At 48.9% G+C, this 18,529-nt stretch overlaps 2 protein-coding genes across 2 annotated transcripts; one reads left to right on the top strand and one right to left on the bottom strand.

Annotated features, from left to right (window-relative positions):
• Positions 1–828: 828 nt before the first annotated feature.
• Positions 829–7,941, bottom strand: TBL2 (transducin beta like 2). The gene is made up of 7 exons (XM_080983851.1): positions 7,735–7,941; positions 7,012–7,142; positions 6,111–6,295; positions 5,014–5,165; positions 4,133–4,259; positions 2,356–2,508; positions 829–1,388 (listed from the first exon to the last, which is right to left on the bottom strand). Exons 1-7 carry the CDS (start codon positions 7,886–7,888, stop codon positions 932–934), a joined length of 1,359 nt encoding a protein of 452 aa, XP_080839977.1. The 5' UTR covers positions 7,889–7,941; the 3' UTR covers positions 829–931.
• A 1,352-nt stretch (positions 7,942–9,293) lies between these two features.
• Positions 9,294–18,142, top strand: BUD23 (BUD23 rRNA methyltransferase and ribosome maturation factor). The gene is made up of 12 exons (XM_080983854.1): positions 9,294–9,411; positions 10,310–10,347; positions 10,906–11,001; positions 11,968–12,050; positions 12,632–12,728; positions 12,858–12,954; positions 13,541–13,591; positions 14,275–14,360; positions 14,961–15,006; positions 15,170–15,228; positions 16,220–16,309; positions 17,593–18,142. The coding sequence occupies exons 1-12, from the start codon at positions 9,364–9,366 to the stop codon at positions 17,645–17,647; spliced, it is 846 nt and encodes a 281-aa protein (XP_080839980.1). The 5' UTR covers positions 9,294–9,363; the 3' UTR covers positions 17,648–18,142.
• Positions 18,143–18,529: the final 387 nt, after the last annotated feature.

Below are 18,529 nucleotides of genomic sequence, written 5' to 3'. Positions count from 1 at the left end.
CAATGCAATGGTCGGGGTGTGTGTGATGCGAACTGTAGGCTCAACAGCATCCAGAGGGCCATAGACTGCCTGTTCTTGGTTAAAGTGTCCAACGTGACAGTATGAAAAGCTTCCAAGAAAGCAAAAATGATCAAAAGTAGACCCCAGCAGGATAGCAGGACAGTGGCCTAATCTAGGCAGACATGTCTTTTGTTCTTAAATAAGAGCAGACTTAAACTATGTGGTGTGAGCCAGACAGTGAAACACTAATGTTTACTCAGAAGTATGCCTGGTTAGCATAGTGAGCTTCAGTGCAATCCTTACTTGTGTATCCAGAAGTTCCACAGTGAGTTCAGTGGGACTTTCTCCCAGGTAAGCATGTACAGGATTGCAGCTTAAGCCCTCTCACTATTAAAAATTCCTTCCTTCCTCTGTATGGTTGACTCTGTAAATTAAACACCCATCAGCGGACTAGGATGATTCAATAAAATAAAAAGTAGATCAAGAAAGAATTAAGGGACCCCCACCTCTGCCCTGCATTAAAGACCATCAGTGTGAGGCCAGCTGATCCACTGCCCCTACAGCAAAGCACTTCAACCTGCTTTTTAGGGCTATATATGCTGTGTTGGAGCAAGGTCTACACCCCACACCCTTAAAAAAAATAAAGCTAGTTCTGCTCTCTTGTGACATGTAGGGACAGACCCGCTCTTGGGATGGCTCAGACCCAAGTGGGAACAGGTAAAAAAAAATATTTTCATGCCCTGTATTAGAGGCCTAGTCTGGAAATGAGCAATGCTCCTCTGCCCTTCTCGTGGTGACAGGCTTCATCAAACCTTGGGAGAGCGTCAGTTGTGCAAAACATATTTTATTAGCTGTCTCTCTGACATGAAAATCCTAGCCCTGGGTCTGCCCAGCAGAAGCCACCCCCACACCCCCCTGCTCTGGGAAGGGCTCAGTTGCCCTTGCCATAGATGGCGTCCAGAGCGTTCTGGGCACTTGTGACCTGCTGCTGCAGTCTCTGCTTTGTCGACTCGTTGGTGGCCTTTTTCAGCAGGGCCTTCATCTCCTCCACCACAGCCCGGTAGCCGGTCGTGTTGTGGAAGATGCGAATAGCCCGGTCTCCGCAGGAGGCCAGGAAGCGGCTGCTCACATCGAAGGCCAAGTCTGTGATGTGCTCGCCATGGACGCCCTCAAAGCGCTCCTCTTCCTCGCCATTCCGGGTATTGTAAACAAAGATGCTGGTCCTGCTGGAGATGGCCAGGGCTCGGGCATCAGGGGACAGGGCGATGCGACAGGGCTCCGCCACCTGGCACCGACCTGTCAGGAGCAGGTACGGGTCCTGCTGCTTTTTGTATTCGACATCTGTGTCCCATAGTTTCCATGTTCCATCCTTTGAAACCGTTGCCATCCTGGGTTGGGGGGGGGGAGGAAAGAAGACATTACCCTCCGGCTGAAGTCTTGAGCTGTAGAATTGTTGTCAAGAAGCTGTAGCTGTGGCAGAATGCAGCCTCAGGCTGAGAGGATGTCCCACCAAGTCTCCATCAGCTTCTTGCTGATGGCTGGCTGGGTTCCTCACCTCTGCTTTATAACCTGTTTCCCCCTGGCTTTGGGGTGTCAGAGTCAAGCTGTGAAATTCAGCTTTGGTTTAAATCATTACTCACCTGGCTGCCAATTCATATTGCTTACATTGGTGGTTTAAAGCCCTAAATGATTCAGGCGCAAAACACCTGAAAGACTAGTTGCCTCCTTCCCTACAGACGCTTTTGGGTCAGCAGAGGGAGACCTCTTGGTAGTTCCTTTGCCTTCAGAGGCTTGGAGGGTGGTGGCCTGGAAGTGGGATAGCCGCTGAGCTGTGGAACTCCCTGCCACATCTGTTGCCTTCATTATACAGCTTCCAGAGGATGCTGAAGATGCACCTCTTTGCTACCCTGGCTTTTGACACCTTAGGTGTATGTTTTCAGGAGCCACCTTATTTTTATGGTTGTAACTTGTTTTCAGTCATTTTTAATATTGTGTTTTAATGCTGTAACTAGTCCCAGGACCTTAAGGTGCAGGGCGGGTAATAAATAAATTAACAACAACAACTGTCTACAGCCATTTAGCATAGAAGTCTCATGAAATAACCAAACCAGGATACTTGTCCCTGGACATGGAGGACAGTGCTATGGTGTAACTTCAAACCTTGGAAGGAGGTACCTTCTGGCTCAGTTATAGGGGAGGAGATGCAGGCAAGAAGAGGCTAGTTCAAAGGGCCTCCTGGCCACACCCACCCAGTGCAGCAGATAACCAGGAGTGTTCCTTGGAGGAGTCAGCAGTGACAAACAGGACACAGAACTACCAGAGGGAAGTGCAGCTGGAAGAGGGTTCCTCACTTACCGCCTGGAGTCATTGGAGAAAGAGAAGGAATACACGCCAGCAGTGTGCCCCTTCAGCTCAAAGGCCCTGGTCACCTCCCGGAAGTCCCCACTCTTGCTGAAACACACCTCCCATACCTTCACATCGGGAGTGAAGCCACACGATGCAACGAACCTGGAGGAAAGGGAAGAAGCCACAGGGGAGGGAAGTGCCCCGTTATTCCCAAGCCAAGCTGTGCCAAATCAGTTGCACCAACCAGCCTTGAAAGTTGCCTCTTCCCAGTTGCTCCAGACCACTCTTGCCTCATATTCCTGGGAACAGCACATGTTAAGGCTTGTTCACATGTTACACTAAATGCATGTATAAGCTTTCTCTACACACATTCATGTGTTTGTGTGAATGTGTATACTGTACCTGCTGATCTGCACAGCTCATCTCTTTTGCACACAGATTGTACATATGTTGAAAGCAACCTGAGAAAAGTTCAATAGTATGCCTTGACTTCGGTGAAGCATGTCAAAGTCTCCCATTATATTCTTGTTGACAGTGTGGTGTAGAGATTAGAGTGTTGAGCTAGGACCTGGGAGACCAGGATTCAAATTCCCACTTGGCCATGAAACTCACTGGGTGACCCTGGGCCGCTCAATGCATCTTAATCTAAGCTACCTCACAGGATTGTTGTGGGGATTAAATGAGGGAGAGAACCATGTGTGCCACCTTGAATTCTTTGGAGGAATATAAATGCAATAAATAAATAAATAAATTAGAAAAGGGGTGTTTGGACACTACTGAGGTTGGAGCCACATGAAGCAACCATACACCGGTGTGTGCTCATTGATGGCTGCTGTGTCTTAACTGTGTGTGTGTTTTGTGTGGAGTGCCACAGGGCTTTCTCCTTTGCCTTGTGCTAATACTGTATTTTTTATAAATGATCTGGATCAGGGAGTAGAGAGGACGCTCATCAAATCTGCCAATGACACAAAGCTAGGAGAGAGAGAGAAAGCTAACACCACCCTAGTTAGGCCACATCTGAATTCTGGACAACACATTTTAAGGAGGATACTGACAAACGTTCTCCTGAGAAAGGTGACTAGGATGGCGAGGAGTTTGGAAATCAAATCCTGTGAGTAACAGCTGAATGAGTTGAGTTTGTTTAGCCTGGAGAGGAGAAAACTCTCTCTCTGCAAATGTGTTTTGTGTGTGTGTGTGTGTGTGTGTGTGTGTGAGAGAGAGAGAGAGAGAGAGAGAAAGAAAGAGAAAGAGAGATAAGAGAAAGGGCAGAGAGAGAGCGAGAGAGCGCGCGCGCGAGCGCGATAAGAGAAAGGGCAGCAGTCTTCAAATATCTAAGGAGCTTAGAAAATGGAGCAAACTTGTCTTCTGTTGCTCCAGGGGGCAGGACTGGGTCTACAGTGGATGGAAACTTCAGGGAAGCGGATTTCTGCTCAATGTGAGGAGAAGCATCTTGAACATGAGAGGAATCTTGAGAATGAGACACAATGGGTTGGGAAACAACAGACCCTCTTTCACTGAAGGGATTTAAGCAGAGGCTGGGATGTCATGCGGCAGGAAACCTGTCGTTGCTCCTGCCTTGTAGACCCAACACCAATGAAGGTCTAGAGGACCTCCAAGGACCGTTCCAACTCTATGATTCTATTAACTCTTTGGCATTAGATCAGAGCTAACTCTGGAGACGTGCCCTTGGCTTTCCTGGCTCATGGGGGAATACAAGCAACTGACTGCCCTGAGGGTGGGAAGGTGGTAGAGAGCAGCTCAGCTGCGTAGCGGACACAACCCTTACCTTCCACATGGTGACACAGCTGAAAAGGTGTTGTTCATCTGGTTAGTGTTGATGGTGGCGAGGACGTCCCCCTTCGTGTCCAAGATGAGGATGGTGGTGTCACTGAAGGCGACCATGATGTACTTCCCTGGGGCAGGAGAGACAAGAGATCAATGGCAAAGAGCTGCTAGCCATGGTTAACATTGAGATACCAGCTATGCACTGAATAACAACCGCAGCACTGCAAGCACCCAGAAAGGAATGCCACTCAAGGTCATCTTTGAATATGGAGATGTTTGGTATAAAGGGCAGAGGATAAGGCCAATGAAGATTATATATTGGAACTGTCATACACAGAATAAAATGAAAAGAAATATTATATTCTCACTTGGAAGTTTCACAAAAGTATGTAAATGCTTTAAACAGTGTTTCAACATGAATCGAAATTGCTAAGAGTACAGCTGATAATTAAGGGATAATTTTGGGTAACACATTGTAATTGGAGATAATTTAAAATAGTTAATGCAGTAATATTAGAAGTCAAGGGCGTGCCGACAATGGCAAGTGGGAAATCATTTCATTAAAATTGTATTCATTTGTAATAATTTGTGAAAATTGGGTTGTAATTTGGAAAATCAATAAAAAATAATTGGCAAAACACACACAAACGTCAGAAACCATGGGAGGGGAGAGGGCTTTTGTGCTCCAGACCTGCTTGTGGGTTTCTTACTGGGACACCTGGCTGGCCACTGTGAGGACAGGATGCTGAACTAGACAGGCCCTTGGCCTGATGCAGCTGTTTTTTCTTAGGTTTTCATTGGCTCTCCCCGGCCAATTCAGCTCTGGGTACTTAGGAAGCCAAACCCTAGAAAAGAAAGAGAGCCCCCTCCCCTCTTCCATACCTGTGTCTGCGACTCCAATGTTGATGATAGGGGCTCTGTGCAGCTTTGGGAAGTCTTCTGGAAGTGCGGCGTATGTGAAGCTGCCGTCTTCCTTCTTTGTCATTTTGAACAGCCTGAGGGTGTCTCCATTGGCCAGCCACGCAATAAAGGCTCTGCTTGAAGAAAGGAGAGGCAGTGCCTGTAAGCAGCACAAGTACAAGCTGCTCCAACAGCCTCAAGGCCATCCCCCAGCCCCAGGTGCTTTGCCAGTGTTTCCATTATTGCTCCTGGAAGTAAAGCTGGCTGGGTGTTGTATGGGCACCTGTGCTGTCCTCCTTCAGAATTCCCCTAATCAAACTCCAATGCCAGTTCAATGTTAACAAAAGGCTGGCAGGGGACGAGAGTAGCAAGGAAAAAGCTTGACAACAGGTCCACTCCATCTCTGCCATTACAGCAAAGAAGGACAGTGGCTTGGACCAGCAGGAGCAGACCTGGGCAGGTGGTCAGTGCTGACACCCCCTACTCCAGGATAGAATTTACTATCACTGGTTTTTAGGGTTAGGGTCTGCTTGGAATGAGCTAGTTTGCAAAGTTCGCAAAGTTAGTTCCAAAATCTTTGAGCTACACCTCCCGTAATTGCTGGCTGAACTTTTTGGACCTTTAAGCTTAAATATAATAATTGCGGGGGGGGGGGGGACGGGACTAAACACATCACATTCCACTGTGGTTTTGAAAAATGTTTCCTTACTCTTCTTAAATATATCTTATACTTCAGCACAGCAGCTTATAACATTCTGAAGGCGGTTTGTGTTTTTTTTGGCAGAGTATCATTTGGGCAAACGAAATGACCGTGAACTGAACCGGTTCATTTTGTAAGGAGACAGACATGAACTAGAATTAGTTGCTTTGGGGCATGCTGAACTTGAATTTAAACTAGCTCTAGCTACTAGCTCCTTTTTTAAAAAAGGGCTGATGACTCCACCGATCAACCTGAGCTGCTGGTAATTCTAATCCGTCCTCCCCATCTTCTTGGAAAGGATCAGCTAGTCTGCAATTTCAGCTGTAAAGAGGAGGAGGAGCAAAGCTGAATGTCCCATGCCCAGGCACAGCCTCCCCACCTGGAGTCCGGATAGAAGCGGACCAAAGTGGCATGGTCCAGCTCCACGTTGGCTCGCATGCAGCGGTGCTCCCGCTCCAGGAAGTCCTTGGTGCTCCAGATGCGGACGGTGCGGTCATCAGAACAGGACGCCAGGTATTTCCCATTGCTGCTGAAATCCAGGCAGGTGATGCTCCCGCTGTGGCCCTGAAGAATGCAAAGAGGATCAACCTTTGGCCTCTCAACAAGCTAGGGAGGGCACAGGGAGCAAAGAGCTGGTTGCCATGCCGCAAAAGTGTTTGTTGATTTGATTTACATCCCATCTCTTCTCCAAAGAGCTCAAAATGGTGTACATGGTTCTCCCCCTCATTTAATTCCCACAACAACCTTGTGAGGTAGGTTAGGCTGAGAGGTGCTGACTGGACCAGGGTCAGCAAGTGAGCTTCATGGCTGAGTGCAGATTTGTACCCTTGTCTCCCAAATCCTTGTATGATATTCTAACTACTACACCACCACCGCCTCTCTCAGGTCATAATCTTCCCTACTACTGTGAGTTTTTGCATGTCTAATCTACTGGCTCCTATGTTTTTCTGCAATGTGCATGCTTGTATGTGAGGAGAAAGGAGGATCCAGTATTTCCAAAAACCCAGAAGGGTTCTGAAGGGGAAAACCCCATCACTAGATAAAAGATCAACTGGTAGGGCATCTGCTTTGCATGAAGAAGGTTCAATTCCTGGTATCTCCAGGTAGGGCTGGGAGCAACTCCCAGTCTAAAAACCCTGGACTATCACTGCCAATCAATGCAGGCAATACTGAGCCAGATAGGTCTCTGACTTGGTATAAAGGTAAACTTCCTACATAAGATTAGCCCACTCCTTTCCCCGCGAAACACAGAACACAAGCTGTAGCCTGCCAGGCCTCACTTTGAGTGCCGAAGCCAGGAGTGGGTGGGTGAAGTTGTGTTGCTGGGGCTTCTCTTTGCGGATCCGCTGAAGCTGCTTCTGCTTTTTCAGGACTGATGTTTTGCTGGCTGCTTCACTGTTCACATCCTGATCTACAGAATACAATTGAAGAAAGTCTTATTTTAAAAATAGGTAAGACGGACTAGACAATCAGCATTCTCCCAGAATTTAGAAGAGCAAGGCCAGATGCAGGACCATTTTTTTCAAAATAGATTGTAAGTCTCCAAATATAACAACGTAGCTTGAAAACGCAACTTACAATGCTATGAAAAAGCCAGTAATCCACATAGCTGGAGAAGGCTCATATCTGCTTTGCCTGCAGAAGCTCTTAGGTACAATCCCTGGTGTCTCCAGGTAAGGAAGGAAAAGGCTCCCTATCTGAAACCCTGGAAAGCTGCTGCCCACCAGTGTTCGCCATACTGAGCTAAATTATATGAAACTTAGCCCAAATTATGTAATTATATTGAATTTCACCTAAACTGTCTTTATATCACAACACATTATTGACCTAAACCATATTATGCAACCAATATAACTGAATATGATATACGAGGCACTGCTTTCATCCTGAAATTTTGGCACGACTCAGCCTAGCTGCCCATTTTGCAGCTGGGGCAAAGTGAGGACTCCCGAAGGGGGTGTGGCTCGCCTTAAGCCCCGCCCCTCCTCGTCTCGCGCTCTCACCGTCGATCGTGACGGGCTCCGTCCCTTTCCGGCTGGGCTCCGCCTCCTCCGTCCTCCGCCTCAGCAGGATCAGCACCAGCCAGAGAACGAGGCCGCCGAGGACCAGCGACAGCCCCGCCAGCCACGCCGAACCCGGCACAGCCGCCGCCTCCATCTTCCCTGCCGCCGCCGCCGCCTTCTCGCCTCAGCCACCTCAGCGCGCGGGACCAAGGCCGACGGGGACGCGCGTGGCACCGCCACCGACCAATGGGTGGCGATTTCCGCCGCGTGCGCGTTCGCTAGCCGCCGTCAGTCATGCGCCGAAGCGGTTCTGAGGCGGAGGGGCGCGCGCGCAAAAGTAGCCGTCGCGGGATTGGCCACGCACTGTGCGCTGATTGAGCCGCAAAGAGGATTCGGGTGTAGAGGAGGATAGAGAAATTGCGGTTACCATTAAACTTCGTTTGTGGGTGGGGGTTCCTCGTCCTTTTCCCCCCGAGGGGAAGAAGCGACAGCTGTCCTTGTATACTTGAATGAATGGCGATATCCATGTTTTTAAAGCTTCATTCGTTTTAATACACACACACATCTCTATGCCGCCTATCATGTTACGATTTCCAGGCGGGGTACAAAAAAGACATGCAAAATGTATATAGCAAATAAAATGTCAGTCCCAGCCCGCAAACGCTAGGAGTCACGGCACAAGCCATTACTGATTGACTGGTTTTAATTGGGGAGGGGTGGTTTTTAAAATTTAAACTGCGAGCTCTCTTTTAATTGAAATTAGTTGGGGAGACTTTGATTCTAAATTTCCTTATACATACTTTTGGTCTCTCGTGGCGTTGCATGTCGCTTTGCGGAGAAGTATAGTCCTCTATCTGAAGGGCTACCCGACCCCCAAGGGAAACATCCCGGAAGGGAAGGGGGGAGAGGTGCTTGGAGTCGCAGGCGGTCGGATCGCCACGTGTCCTGCTACGTTAATAGAGGACAGTAGAGCCTCCGTTGTGAAAGGCTGCCCGATCCAAGCCCGGTTTAAAGGTGAAGACCGCCTTTGCAATCTCTTATAAGAAGCGATTCCGAAAACAGATATGGTACACGAAGGGGCTTGCTGCAGCCCACAGTGGGCAGCAGATCAAGCAACCGCACTTCGTGTATTTATTATAGCCCACCATTTTTCTCCAAGGAGCTCAAGGTGACATGCATCGTTCTCCTTCCCATTATGTTAATCCCCACAACAACCTTATAAAGTAGGCTGAGAGGTAGTGTGATTGTCCCCCCCCCCCAAGGTGGGGGGCGATGGGCAAAAGGCCACCTCGCCCAGCAGAAAAAAGCCTCTATACCCTTGACTTGCACTCAGAGGCTCATTCAAAGAACCAAGACGGCAAGAATACAATTACACAACATGCTTCAGCCTATGCAACACCTCCGTAGCCTCCGGGTAAGGCGAGCCGAGTGTGATAAACACACCGCCTTTGTCTCGATTCGGTCCGCAACCCTCCTGATCAAATGGGAAATTCAGCTGGAACGAAGGAAGAACCCGGAAATCGGCTATCCAGGAAGTGGGATGGCCCTCCCAACAATTCTCTCTTAATTTCTGCAGCCGCGGCCGCTTCTGTGTCGCACGAGTGTGACGTAGAAGACAAGCGCGCAAGCATGGCGGCCAGCGGCAAGAGGCCCGAGCATCGCGGCCCCCCAGAACTAGTAAGAGAGACAAGGAGGGGAGAGGGAGGCGGGGGCGAGGACTACCAGGGGCCGGTGGAGCGCTCGTACCTGTAAGCCCCCAGGACCAAGAATTGAGCCTCCAAGCACAGAGGCAGTCTACCTTTGGGTAAAACTTTATAGCGGTTGCCTCCATGTCTTGCTGCTAGGGTGCTTCCTTCCATCCTCCTTGGAGCCATCTGGGCGGCCAATGTGGGAAACAGAAGACGACCAGGGGTCAGCTATATCGGTCTATGCCGACCTGGTGTCCTCCAGATGGTTTTGGAGTACAGCACCTGTCAGCCGGACTAATAGACGTTGTAACACAGTTCACTTGGAGGGCACCAGGTTGCCGACTGATCTGTGTGGTGGCGGGGAATAGATCTCTCTTTTTTATGAGCCGAGAAATTCCTCAGTTGCTGTTAACTCTGATCATCAGAAAGAACCTCCCATGTCAGGAGGCAGTCCATCTTGTGAAAATGAAGCTGAATGTTGGAAGATTCAGGGCAGATAAAAGGAAGGAGTAGCTCACATAGTGCCTATTCAAACAATGGAACTCATTCCCACAGGAGGCAGCAATGGCCACCAACTTGGATGGCTTTGAAAGAGGATTGGACAAATTCATCAAGGCCACTAGTGATGGCTGTGCTCTGCCTGTACGGTCTGAGGCTTCTGAATATCAGTTGCTGGAAGCCACGGGAAGGAAGGGTTGCTGTTGCGCTTACGTCTTCCTTGTGGGTTTCACTTTGGAGCATCTGGTTCGCCACTGTGGGAACAGAATGCTTGACTAGATGGGCCATTGGCCTGATCCAGCAGGCTCTTATGTTCTTGTTAGTCAGATCCATAAGGGTGCTTACATTCTTTCTTCAATGCAACCCCCCATTTCTCTTTCTTTTCCCAGTTCTACGATGAGACTGAAGCCCGAAAATACACACACAAGTAAGGCAGCCTTGGGCTGAGGAAAGCAGCTAATCTCTTTATTGAACCTATTTGTTTAAAGAGCTTTTAAAGCATGTCTTAAAACAGTGGTTTTTAAAGTGGGTGGTGCCTCCGGGGTGTGCTCTAAGAGGCAGGGTCCTTGGAGGTGTCAAAATGGATGGAGGAAAAATGCTCATCTCCTTGATTTAAAAGAAAGACAATGTGACTGTTTTGGAGGTAGTAGCTAAATGGTTTTTGAGGAGCAGGATATATGGAAGAGTTGCGGTGGTCTGTAAATAGATGTTAGTAATCCAATCCCCAACAATTGTCAGTGGTTGTCATCTCCCCCATCCATACAGACAGACGCAATTCTTTTCTACTGCATGGCATTGGTGTGATATGGCTTTTGTCCTGTCCATCTTAACATTGGAACACCTGTTTTACCACTTAAACATCTGGGATAGATGCAATGCCTGTGTGTACTCTCCCACTCCCCTACCCCACCCAAGCTGCCTTGCAGACATCCAAGAGGAGCTGGGGTTTGTTCACTGCTTGTTTGGGGGCATTTCCATTCTCCAGCTCTCGAATGATCGAGATCCAGTCGCAGATGTCCGAACGGGCTGTGGAGCTGCTGGGTCTCCCGGAGGACCGAACCTGTTTCTTGCTGGATGTTGGGTGAGCTTGCTGCACCTTTAAGTGTGTCGCTGCTTCTTCCTCTAAACTGCCAGCGTGGGAGGATCAGGCAGCTTCTTTTTTGCACCCAGCTTCCAAAAGTCAATTTCGGTCTTGTCCTTCTTATGTAGGAGGTTATGCTTATTCCAGACAGTAAGTTTGGATTGGGGTCCTGAATAGTTAAGGAGCCTGTCCATCACAGGAACATAAATACAAAGAAAAGTCCTTATTCAGTTAAAGCTATAGAATTCACTCCCTTTAGAAGTAGGGGTGGACACCAGTTTGGATGGCTGTGGAAGAGGATTCAGCTATCAAATGGCTACTGCCCCTGATGGCTACAATCACATTCTACCCTTGGAAGCAGTATGCTGGAAGACTCACAAGCTGGGAGAGTGCTGCTGTGCTTAGGTTCTGCTTGTGGGTCTCCCAGTTGGAGCATCTGGTTAGCCACTGTGAGCACAGGATGCTGGGCTAGATGGACCATTGGCTTGATCCAGCAGTCTCATGTTCTTATGGAACTCCTTCCCACTGGAGGTTGTGAAGCTTGCCTACTTGAGAGGCTTTAGAGGGGGATTAGACAGAATCACAGAGGATAATATGCTTTACCTCCATGGTCGGGGGCAGCAATACTTCTGAATACCAGTTGCTGGGAGAGTTCTGTTGTGCTCAGGTCCTGCTTGGGGGCGTCGGTTGGCCACTGTGAGAACAGGATGCTGGACCAGATGAGCCCCCTTTGGGCTGATGCAGCAGCCACAGGGCTCTCCTTTCAGGAAGCTTCCTTATGCTGAGCCAGACTCGTGGTCTGTCTAGTCCAGATGTTGGGCAGAGAAAGTGATTTTCCGTCCTCAGATATGTGAAAGGGGCTTGGGCAAGTGCTATTGAATCCCTGAATCCTGTTTGGCTCCTGCTAAGAGATGAAAACCAGTCAGCGTTTCATTATTTCTTAACCTGTACATCTCTTCCGGTCAGGTGTGGCTCTGGTCTGAGTGGTGATTACATCTCCGAGGAGGGACACTGTTGGGTTGGCATGGACATCAGCTCTGCCATGTTGGGTGAGTAGAATTTTTCCGTATCCATTACAAGAGATGCATTTGAATCCTACATGTGTGTCCACTTGGCCTGCGTATGCTAATGGGAAGGAGTCTTTGAGTATTTTTAATAATACCTCTATTTCTTTGTAATTATTGTCTCTTCCCTATTAAAGTCCTGCCTGTTTTCCATTTCATTTAGTCTGCTTATTTGGTAGTTTAAAGAGTATAATCCTAGCCAGCTAACTTACTATTGTCTGTGTGGAACCCATTCTTTTACAGGAGCTGTTTATTAAATCTTGCTGGTAACTAGATTACTTGTGCTGACCTTTATAGTAAATACTAGTAGCTCAGGTTGTCTCCTTGATGCCTTCCAGGACCTGTTTGAAATAAGAACTACTGTAGATGAGGAAAGTTCATTTAGGAGAATATTTTATATTGAGTGATACCAACCGTACCGTTGCCATGATCTACAATAATAAACATGCAAAACGTTCAGATTGACACCCTTATTTACATACCCCTTTGGCTTGAGGCGTCCTGCCTTGGACTGGTCAAAACTGGCAGGAATGGTAAAATCCTCTTTTACTCTTAATCCTGCACAGATGTAGCTGCAGAAAGAGAAGTGGAGGGTGACTTGATGCTGGCAGACATGGGCCAGGGCATCCCCTTCCGGCCAGGAACCTTTGATGGCTGTATCAGGTAGGAGAACTTGGCTGGGAGTTTCACTCACCAGCAAATGCAGAATGAGATTCCACTGAGAAAAGTCATTGAGGACAGGTGTTTCTTTGCTGACCAGCTGACCGGACTTCCCATTTACTCTCCTTGCAGTATTTCTGCAGTGCAGTGGCTATGCAATGCTGACAAGAAGACCCACAGCCCCCCAAAGCGGCTGTATCGGTTTTTCTCGACTCTCTATACTGCTTTGGTAAGGGCTTCTCAAACCTGCTTCTTCCAAACCATCTATGAGGGTAAAGGATATCACAGTATTCCTGCATCTTTTGTACATTTAACTTGTGCAGTTTCAACTACAGTGGTACCTCTACTTACGAACGCGATCTGTTCCGGGGTGCCATTCGCATCCCAAAAAGTCTGTAAGTAGAGCGCCGCTTCAGTGTGTGACGCGATAGAGCGCTCCTGTGCACGCGTGAAGCACACAGATCGCTCCTGCACATGCGTGAAGCGGCAAACCCGGAAGTAAACACTTCTGGGTTTGCCGCATTTGTAACCTGAAAAAACACAACGTGAAGCAAACGCAACTTGAGATATGGCTGTATATGTTGGCAAGTTGGGAGCGCTCTTGCTAGATCTCATGGGAAGCTAGATTGTCCTGTGAGATCTGGGACTGATCCTGGGATTGCATCGGAGTGTGGGGGAGAAGGGACCAAAGAGGGAGTGGCCCCCCCTCTCAATAATCGAAACGTGCCCACAGGCCTAAGAAATTTAGAGACTCCCAACAGAGACGCTTGGCCAGGGCTGCATAGGCTGTTTTTGATTGTCCTTTCCTCCTACAGGCCCGAGGAGCCCGTGCTGTCCTCCAGCTGTACCCAGAAAACTCTCAGCAGGTGCGGTCCCTGTGGGAACTGTGGGGCGGGGGTAGGCCTGGCGCAGCCAGAGGCCCGGAGCTGCCAGGGACAGGCTGAAGGAGGCTTTGGGAGGTTGAAGCTCTGCATAGATCCACAAGGGCCTGCTGCTTTTGGTTCTGTGCTGTGCCTGGAGATCTGACACCCCCAAGGACTCTTTGGGGGCTCATATAGGAGGTGGTTTGCAGGGACCTGGTGTCTTTGGCACCCTTTAGCATGCAGCCTGCCTTTTCCCACAAGTTGATGGTGTTTGGGGAAGCCGGATGAGGCTCTACTGGAATTTATTTGCGTTTCTACTTCACCCTTTTCTCAAAGTTGGCGTACATGGTTCTCCTCTTCCTCATTCATAGAGGAGAAGGCTGTCAGTGGCTACTAGCCATGCTAGTAGAATACATCTCTCAGGGATTCTTTAGCTGTCATTCCTGCACTACAGGGGGTTGGACTAGATGACCCTTGGTGTCTTTTCGAACTCTCTTGATTCTTCCTCATGCCTGACTGCATGTGGCCTTAGCTGAAGTTGTGGTTCCTAAACCCCAGTCAGGTAGAGAGACAAAGAATCAGGAGTTAAGGATGGGCAGGGTTGGCATGCTATGAAGGTCCCGTTAGAAGAGGGAGCCCCCTGCCCCAGCTGCTCAGACTCACCTGTCTTCTATTTCTCCTGCCAGCTGGAACTCATCACCTCCCAAGCCATGAAGGCCGGCTTCACAGGCGGCATGGTGGTTGACTACCCCAACAGCGCTAAAGCCAAGAAGTGAGTCCTCTTCCATTTGGAGACCAGGGAGGGCTCCTTGTTCTGCCTTCCATGTTGCCTGGAGAGGCTTTTGCAGGGCCAGAGCAATGCAGGGAGGTTGCCAGAAACTGACTCGCTGCGCTGCGCTGCGCTGCGCTGCGCTGCCCTGCTTGTGATGGCGAGCAATCTGACATGAGGGACGCATTTGAATCCTGTGTACACCAAACCTGGTAGTCATTGGAGGCCTCTAAGGAGAAGGGGGCACCCAAAGCAATCTAGCTCACTTCTGTGTGACTGCTGACTTCCTTGAGGCTTTAATCGAGGCCTCTCCTTTCCTAGACAAATTGCTCAGAAAGGCATTTCATCTTCCGGCTGCTCTCCAGCCGGAGAGCGCAACCTCCTGGAGTGGAGAGCTAAGAAAAACCTCTTCTGGCAACATTGGAAAGCAGCTACTGATGAGGGTTGACAGTCAAGGGGGCAGGCGGGCAGGCTAGTAGCTCCTCTCTGAATAAAGTAACTGCTTGTGGGCTGCCAGGAAAACTTGGTGCACAAGTATCTCCTTAAAAAAATACATGTTCTCTTTTTTCAGATTCTCATTATTTTGTGTCTCTCTTTCCCCAGGTTCTTTCTCTGTCTTTTTGTTGGTGCAGCAGATGCGTTGCCAAAGGTAACAATCTGTGGGGCTATTGGGGGTGGGCCATGGGGTGCACCAGAGATGCAGGAGAGGGTTTGCTCTGAACAGTAAAAGCAGCTGCATCGCTCTGGTTTTCTCCTCTCCCCTGAGGCAAACTGATGTGTTGTGTGTGTGTTTTTCCGCTTTCCCCCGGCAGGGTCTTGGCACAGAATGCAGTGATCAGGAGACTGCGAGGGCAAAGTTTACCAATGAAAGGTATTGAGTCAGAGTTGGGAGAGGCCTGGGGCCACAGAGACAGCGCTGTTCACCTTGAATTGGGGAGGCTGTAGAGGACCTGGAGGAAGGGCGAGCCTGCTGTCACAGCTTAACTGCACGAAATCATGCCACTTTTTAACATAGGGGATTTATTGATAACCGTAATGTAAGAAGAGTCTGCTGGATCAGGCCAGTGGCCCATCTAGTCCAGCATCCTGTTCTCAGTAACCAACCAGATGCCGCAACTGGGAAACCCGCAAGCAGGATTTAGGCACAAGAGCCCTCTTCCCTCTGGCCTCAGTCTCTCAACCTTGCAATGGGAACAATAGTGGTATAGCACAATAAAATTCAAATCACTAACAATTAATTGCACATTTGTTCAAAATCCAGTTCAAGACAGAGCAATCTGATCCTGTGATAACAGCTTTTCTAAGTCTGATAGTCATTGACACCTCCTATTCCCCTCTAGGTTATCCCCACCCCCTGCCAGGGGTCTCTACTTCCCGCTTTGGCAACCACTGATCTAAAGCAATTCAGCTGCCCTTTCCAGACTGTGTAGGCTTTGCACACACACCCTTCCCATCAGCAAATGTCTCCACCCTTGCAGCTGCATAAGGCGAGACCCACCCTCTGCAGCTTGGGGACAGACAGAGAGTAAGAGCCCGAGGTTTTTCATCGTGGCACCCGGAAGCTCCTGGTCGCCATGTTTTCCTGCCTCATACAGCCTGCCCTGCAAGTGTCACAGCCCTCCTATGAGAGCCCAGCAAATCCCCAGAATAGCAGGCCAAAGATTGTCATGTATGGTTTTAGTGGCATTTGTTTTTTAAAACCTGTGGTGGTTGCCGGAGGGGATACTCCTAAAACATTTTCACTGGCAGTATAGTGATCCATTTATTTTTAAAAGTGCCCCATGGCCAGTCAGTGGCAGGACCGATACGGTGGTGGTGGAGACAGGGGCTGGTTCCTGACTTCACCCTTGTTCTCTTCCAAGGACACGGTTCAAGAACATCAAAGGGAAGTCTGCAAAGAAGAGTCGGGACTGGGTCTTCGAAAAAAAGGAACGGAGGCGGCGACAGGGCAGGTAAGTCTGGCCTCTCCATCCTGGGTGTGTGGGGCCACCCTTGGGTGTAGGCAGGAGGTCTGGGGTGGTTAAACTTTCGTGAAGGAAGCAAGGGTTGCATTTGCCCTCAATCTGTAGGCTGCATGCGTTCAGCGGCTGTGTTATTGTTGTAGTTTTTTGGCTAGTTAGGATGTGAAACACAGCTTTATCAGCTTAAGCAAGGGAAGTAAATTCAAAAGGCCTGTAAGAGCAGGCCAAATTTTTACAAGCTTGCAAATGAACACATCAGAGCACATGCAGCATTTCAAGGCCATGTAACAGGCAGAAGTTGCCATTAGGTTTCAGGCAATGACTTTGTCAGGCAGAGCAAAAAGTAACATCCCAGGCTACAGAGAGGAACAGTAAGGCCTTATAAAAATAATTAGCAAATTCCTTCACACATCTTCAGAGACCTGGGCTACTTTTTTGCAACACCCCCCTCACCAACATTAAAACCATTTTTGCTGCCTATACTCCCCTTCCTTTCTACTGCCTATTCATCTTAAGCTATGTACCAGTGTGTCTATTAAGATGTTCTCCAGGAAACTATCCCCCACACCCATGCGCATGCACACACAAAATTACACCCTTGATGGATGATGGGTTTTCCCCTCCTGCCCTGCTTATCAACCAATCGATCTAATGGATTGGGAAAGGAGCAATTTGCAGCCCCTAGAAGCCACCCAGTGTTTTGTCTTGCGGGGGCAGAGGGTGGCCCCCTCCCAGAGTAGATCCATTTGTTTATTTCTTTCATAAAATTTATACACAGATTGATCGTTTTAAAAAAGCCCTCAAAGTGGTTTGGGGGGGGGGGAAATCCCCAATAAAATTAACAACAATTGAAGACTTTTTGAAAAGCTAAAACAATAGGCTGAAAGCAGATTAAAGCTTGCATCGACTTTCTAAACATCTGGGTAGGCCTAATGTGCATGTCTGATATCACTAGGCAGGGAGTTCCAAAGTGCAGGTGCTGCCACACTAGAACAGAGTTCTTACAGATGCAGAATGGGTGTTACATGGCATCTGTAAGAGTGCCCGTTCTGGTGACTGAAGCAGTCAGGTGGATGTATATGGGGTAAAGTGATACTAGAAGTAAAAAGTTCCCAAGTTGTTAAGGACTTGACTAACACCTTGTACCTGGCCAGGTAGCGAATGGGCAACCAGATGTAATATCCTGACAAGGTAAATATAAAGATGGTCAAATCCTCCCCCCTTCCTCACATACCTCGTTACCCTTTCTTCTCTCTTTCACGCTACCCCTGCAGGGATGTCCGGGCAGACACAAAGTACACTGGCCGGAAGCGGCGACCTCACTTCTGATCGCAGCGCTGTTGATCAGACCCTTCCTTAATGGCATGGAGCATTTCGGCACCAGTCTGCGGCCTCTAAAGAGGGATGTGTTATCAGCCAGGGGATTTTCACGCAGGACACTTGACTCCCTCCAGACTGGGCTCATCCTTTCACCAGACCCAGAAAGGACTGCTTTGAAGAGACAGAAAAGTAGCATCTGCCCAATTTTGCTGCGGGGGGTCCTTCTGCTGCAAGACGGTGGCTCGTCTTTTCCAGAGCCCTCCATCACAGGCAGTGGGGAGATGAGATTCCCCACTGCTAGAAAAGAGTCTGGCTAAAATGCTTTGAAACATAGGGTAGAAGGCGCTGGGGGTGGCTCCCCCCCCCCAATGTTGCTGAACTAAAACCACCATCATCCCTGACAGATGGGAGTTTGAGTCCAGGAATATCTGGAAGAGGGCTGCAGATATTTCCCACCCAAAGATGGAACTTTGTGGCAGCAGCTATTAAAATATTTAAAGAATACCTTTCCTGAGATGGTGGATCGCTAGATCAAGTGGGGCTGGCTGTACGCGGGGTTCTCTGTGTTCAACTCCACCCCCTGCCCTCAATTCACAGACTTAAATTAAGCCACTCTGCCTAGCTGCAGTGTAAGGGGTGCAGGGGGTCCTGAGGGCCACAAAGTGTTGCTGGAACACTTCCATCAGTCCTGAGTGGCATGGCTGATGGACAGAGGGATGCTGGGAAATGTAGGCACAAGAGGGTCTAGAGGGCCACAGGTTCCCTGCCCCTGAAACACAGGCCTATGTGTGCATTTATCCTGCTCTCTTACTATTGTCCAAACCCCTTCTTCTGCCCTATAAACTTTTTGGAAGCAGCCCCGCTCCTTTGGGCACATAAAACATTTAAAGT

The sequence above is a fragment of the Podarcis pityusensis genome, assembly GCF_964106645.2.
Source record: "Podarcis pityusensis genome assembly, chromosome: 15".
Taxonomy (NCBI): domain Eukaryota; kingdom Metazoa; phylum Chordata; class Lepidosauria; order Squamata; family Lacertidae; genus Podarcis; species Podarcis pityusensis.
Note: the sequence above shows the minus strand (reverse complement) of the source record. Positions and strands in the feature narration are given on the sequence as shown.

What these genes read in the sequence shown, in the direction of transcription:
- BUD23 (XM_080983854.1), top strand. Translation starts at nt 9,364, where the DNA reads ATGGCGGCCAGCGGCAAGAGGCCCGAGCATCGCGGCCCCCCAGAACTA. An exon ending in GCCCGAAAATACACACACAA is followed by an intron (nt 10,348 to 10,905) that starts GTAAGGCAGCCT and finishes TCCATTCTCCAG; the next exon opens with CTCTCGAATGATCGAGATCC. An exon ending in GCAAAGTTTACCAATGAAAG is followed by an intron (nt 15,229 to 16,219) that starts GTATTGAGTCAG and finishes TTCTCTTCCAAG; the next exon opens with GACACGGTTCAAGAACATCA.
- TBL2 (XM_080983851.1), bottom strand. Translation starts at nt 7,888, where the DNA reads ATGGAGGCGGCGGCTGTGCCGGGTTCGGCGTGGCTGGCGGGGCTGTCG. An exon ending in GCTGTGTCACCATGTGGAAG is followed by an intron (nt 2,509 to 4,132) that starts GTAAGGGTTGTG and finishes CCTTTCCTCCAG; the next exon opens with GTTCGTTGCATCGTGTGGCT. An exon ending in TTCTCCAATGACTCCAGGCG is followed by an intron (nt 1,389 to 2,355) that starts GTAAGTGAGGAA and finishes CCCCCAACCCAG; the next exon opens with GATGGCAACGGTTTCAAAGG.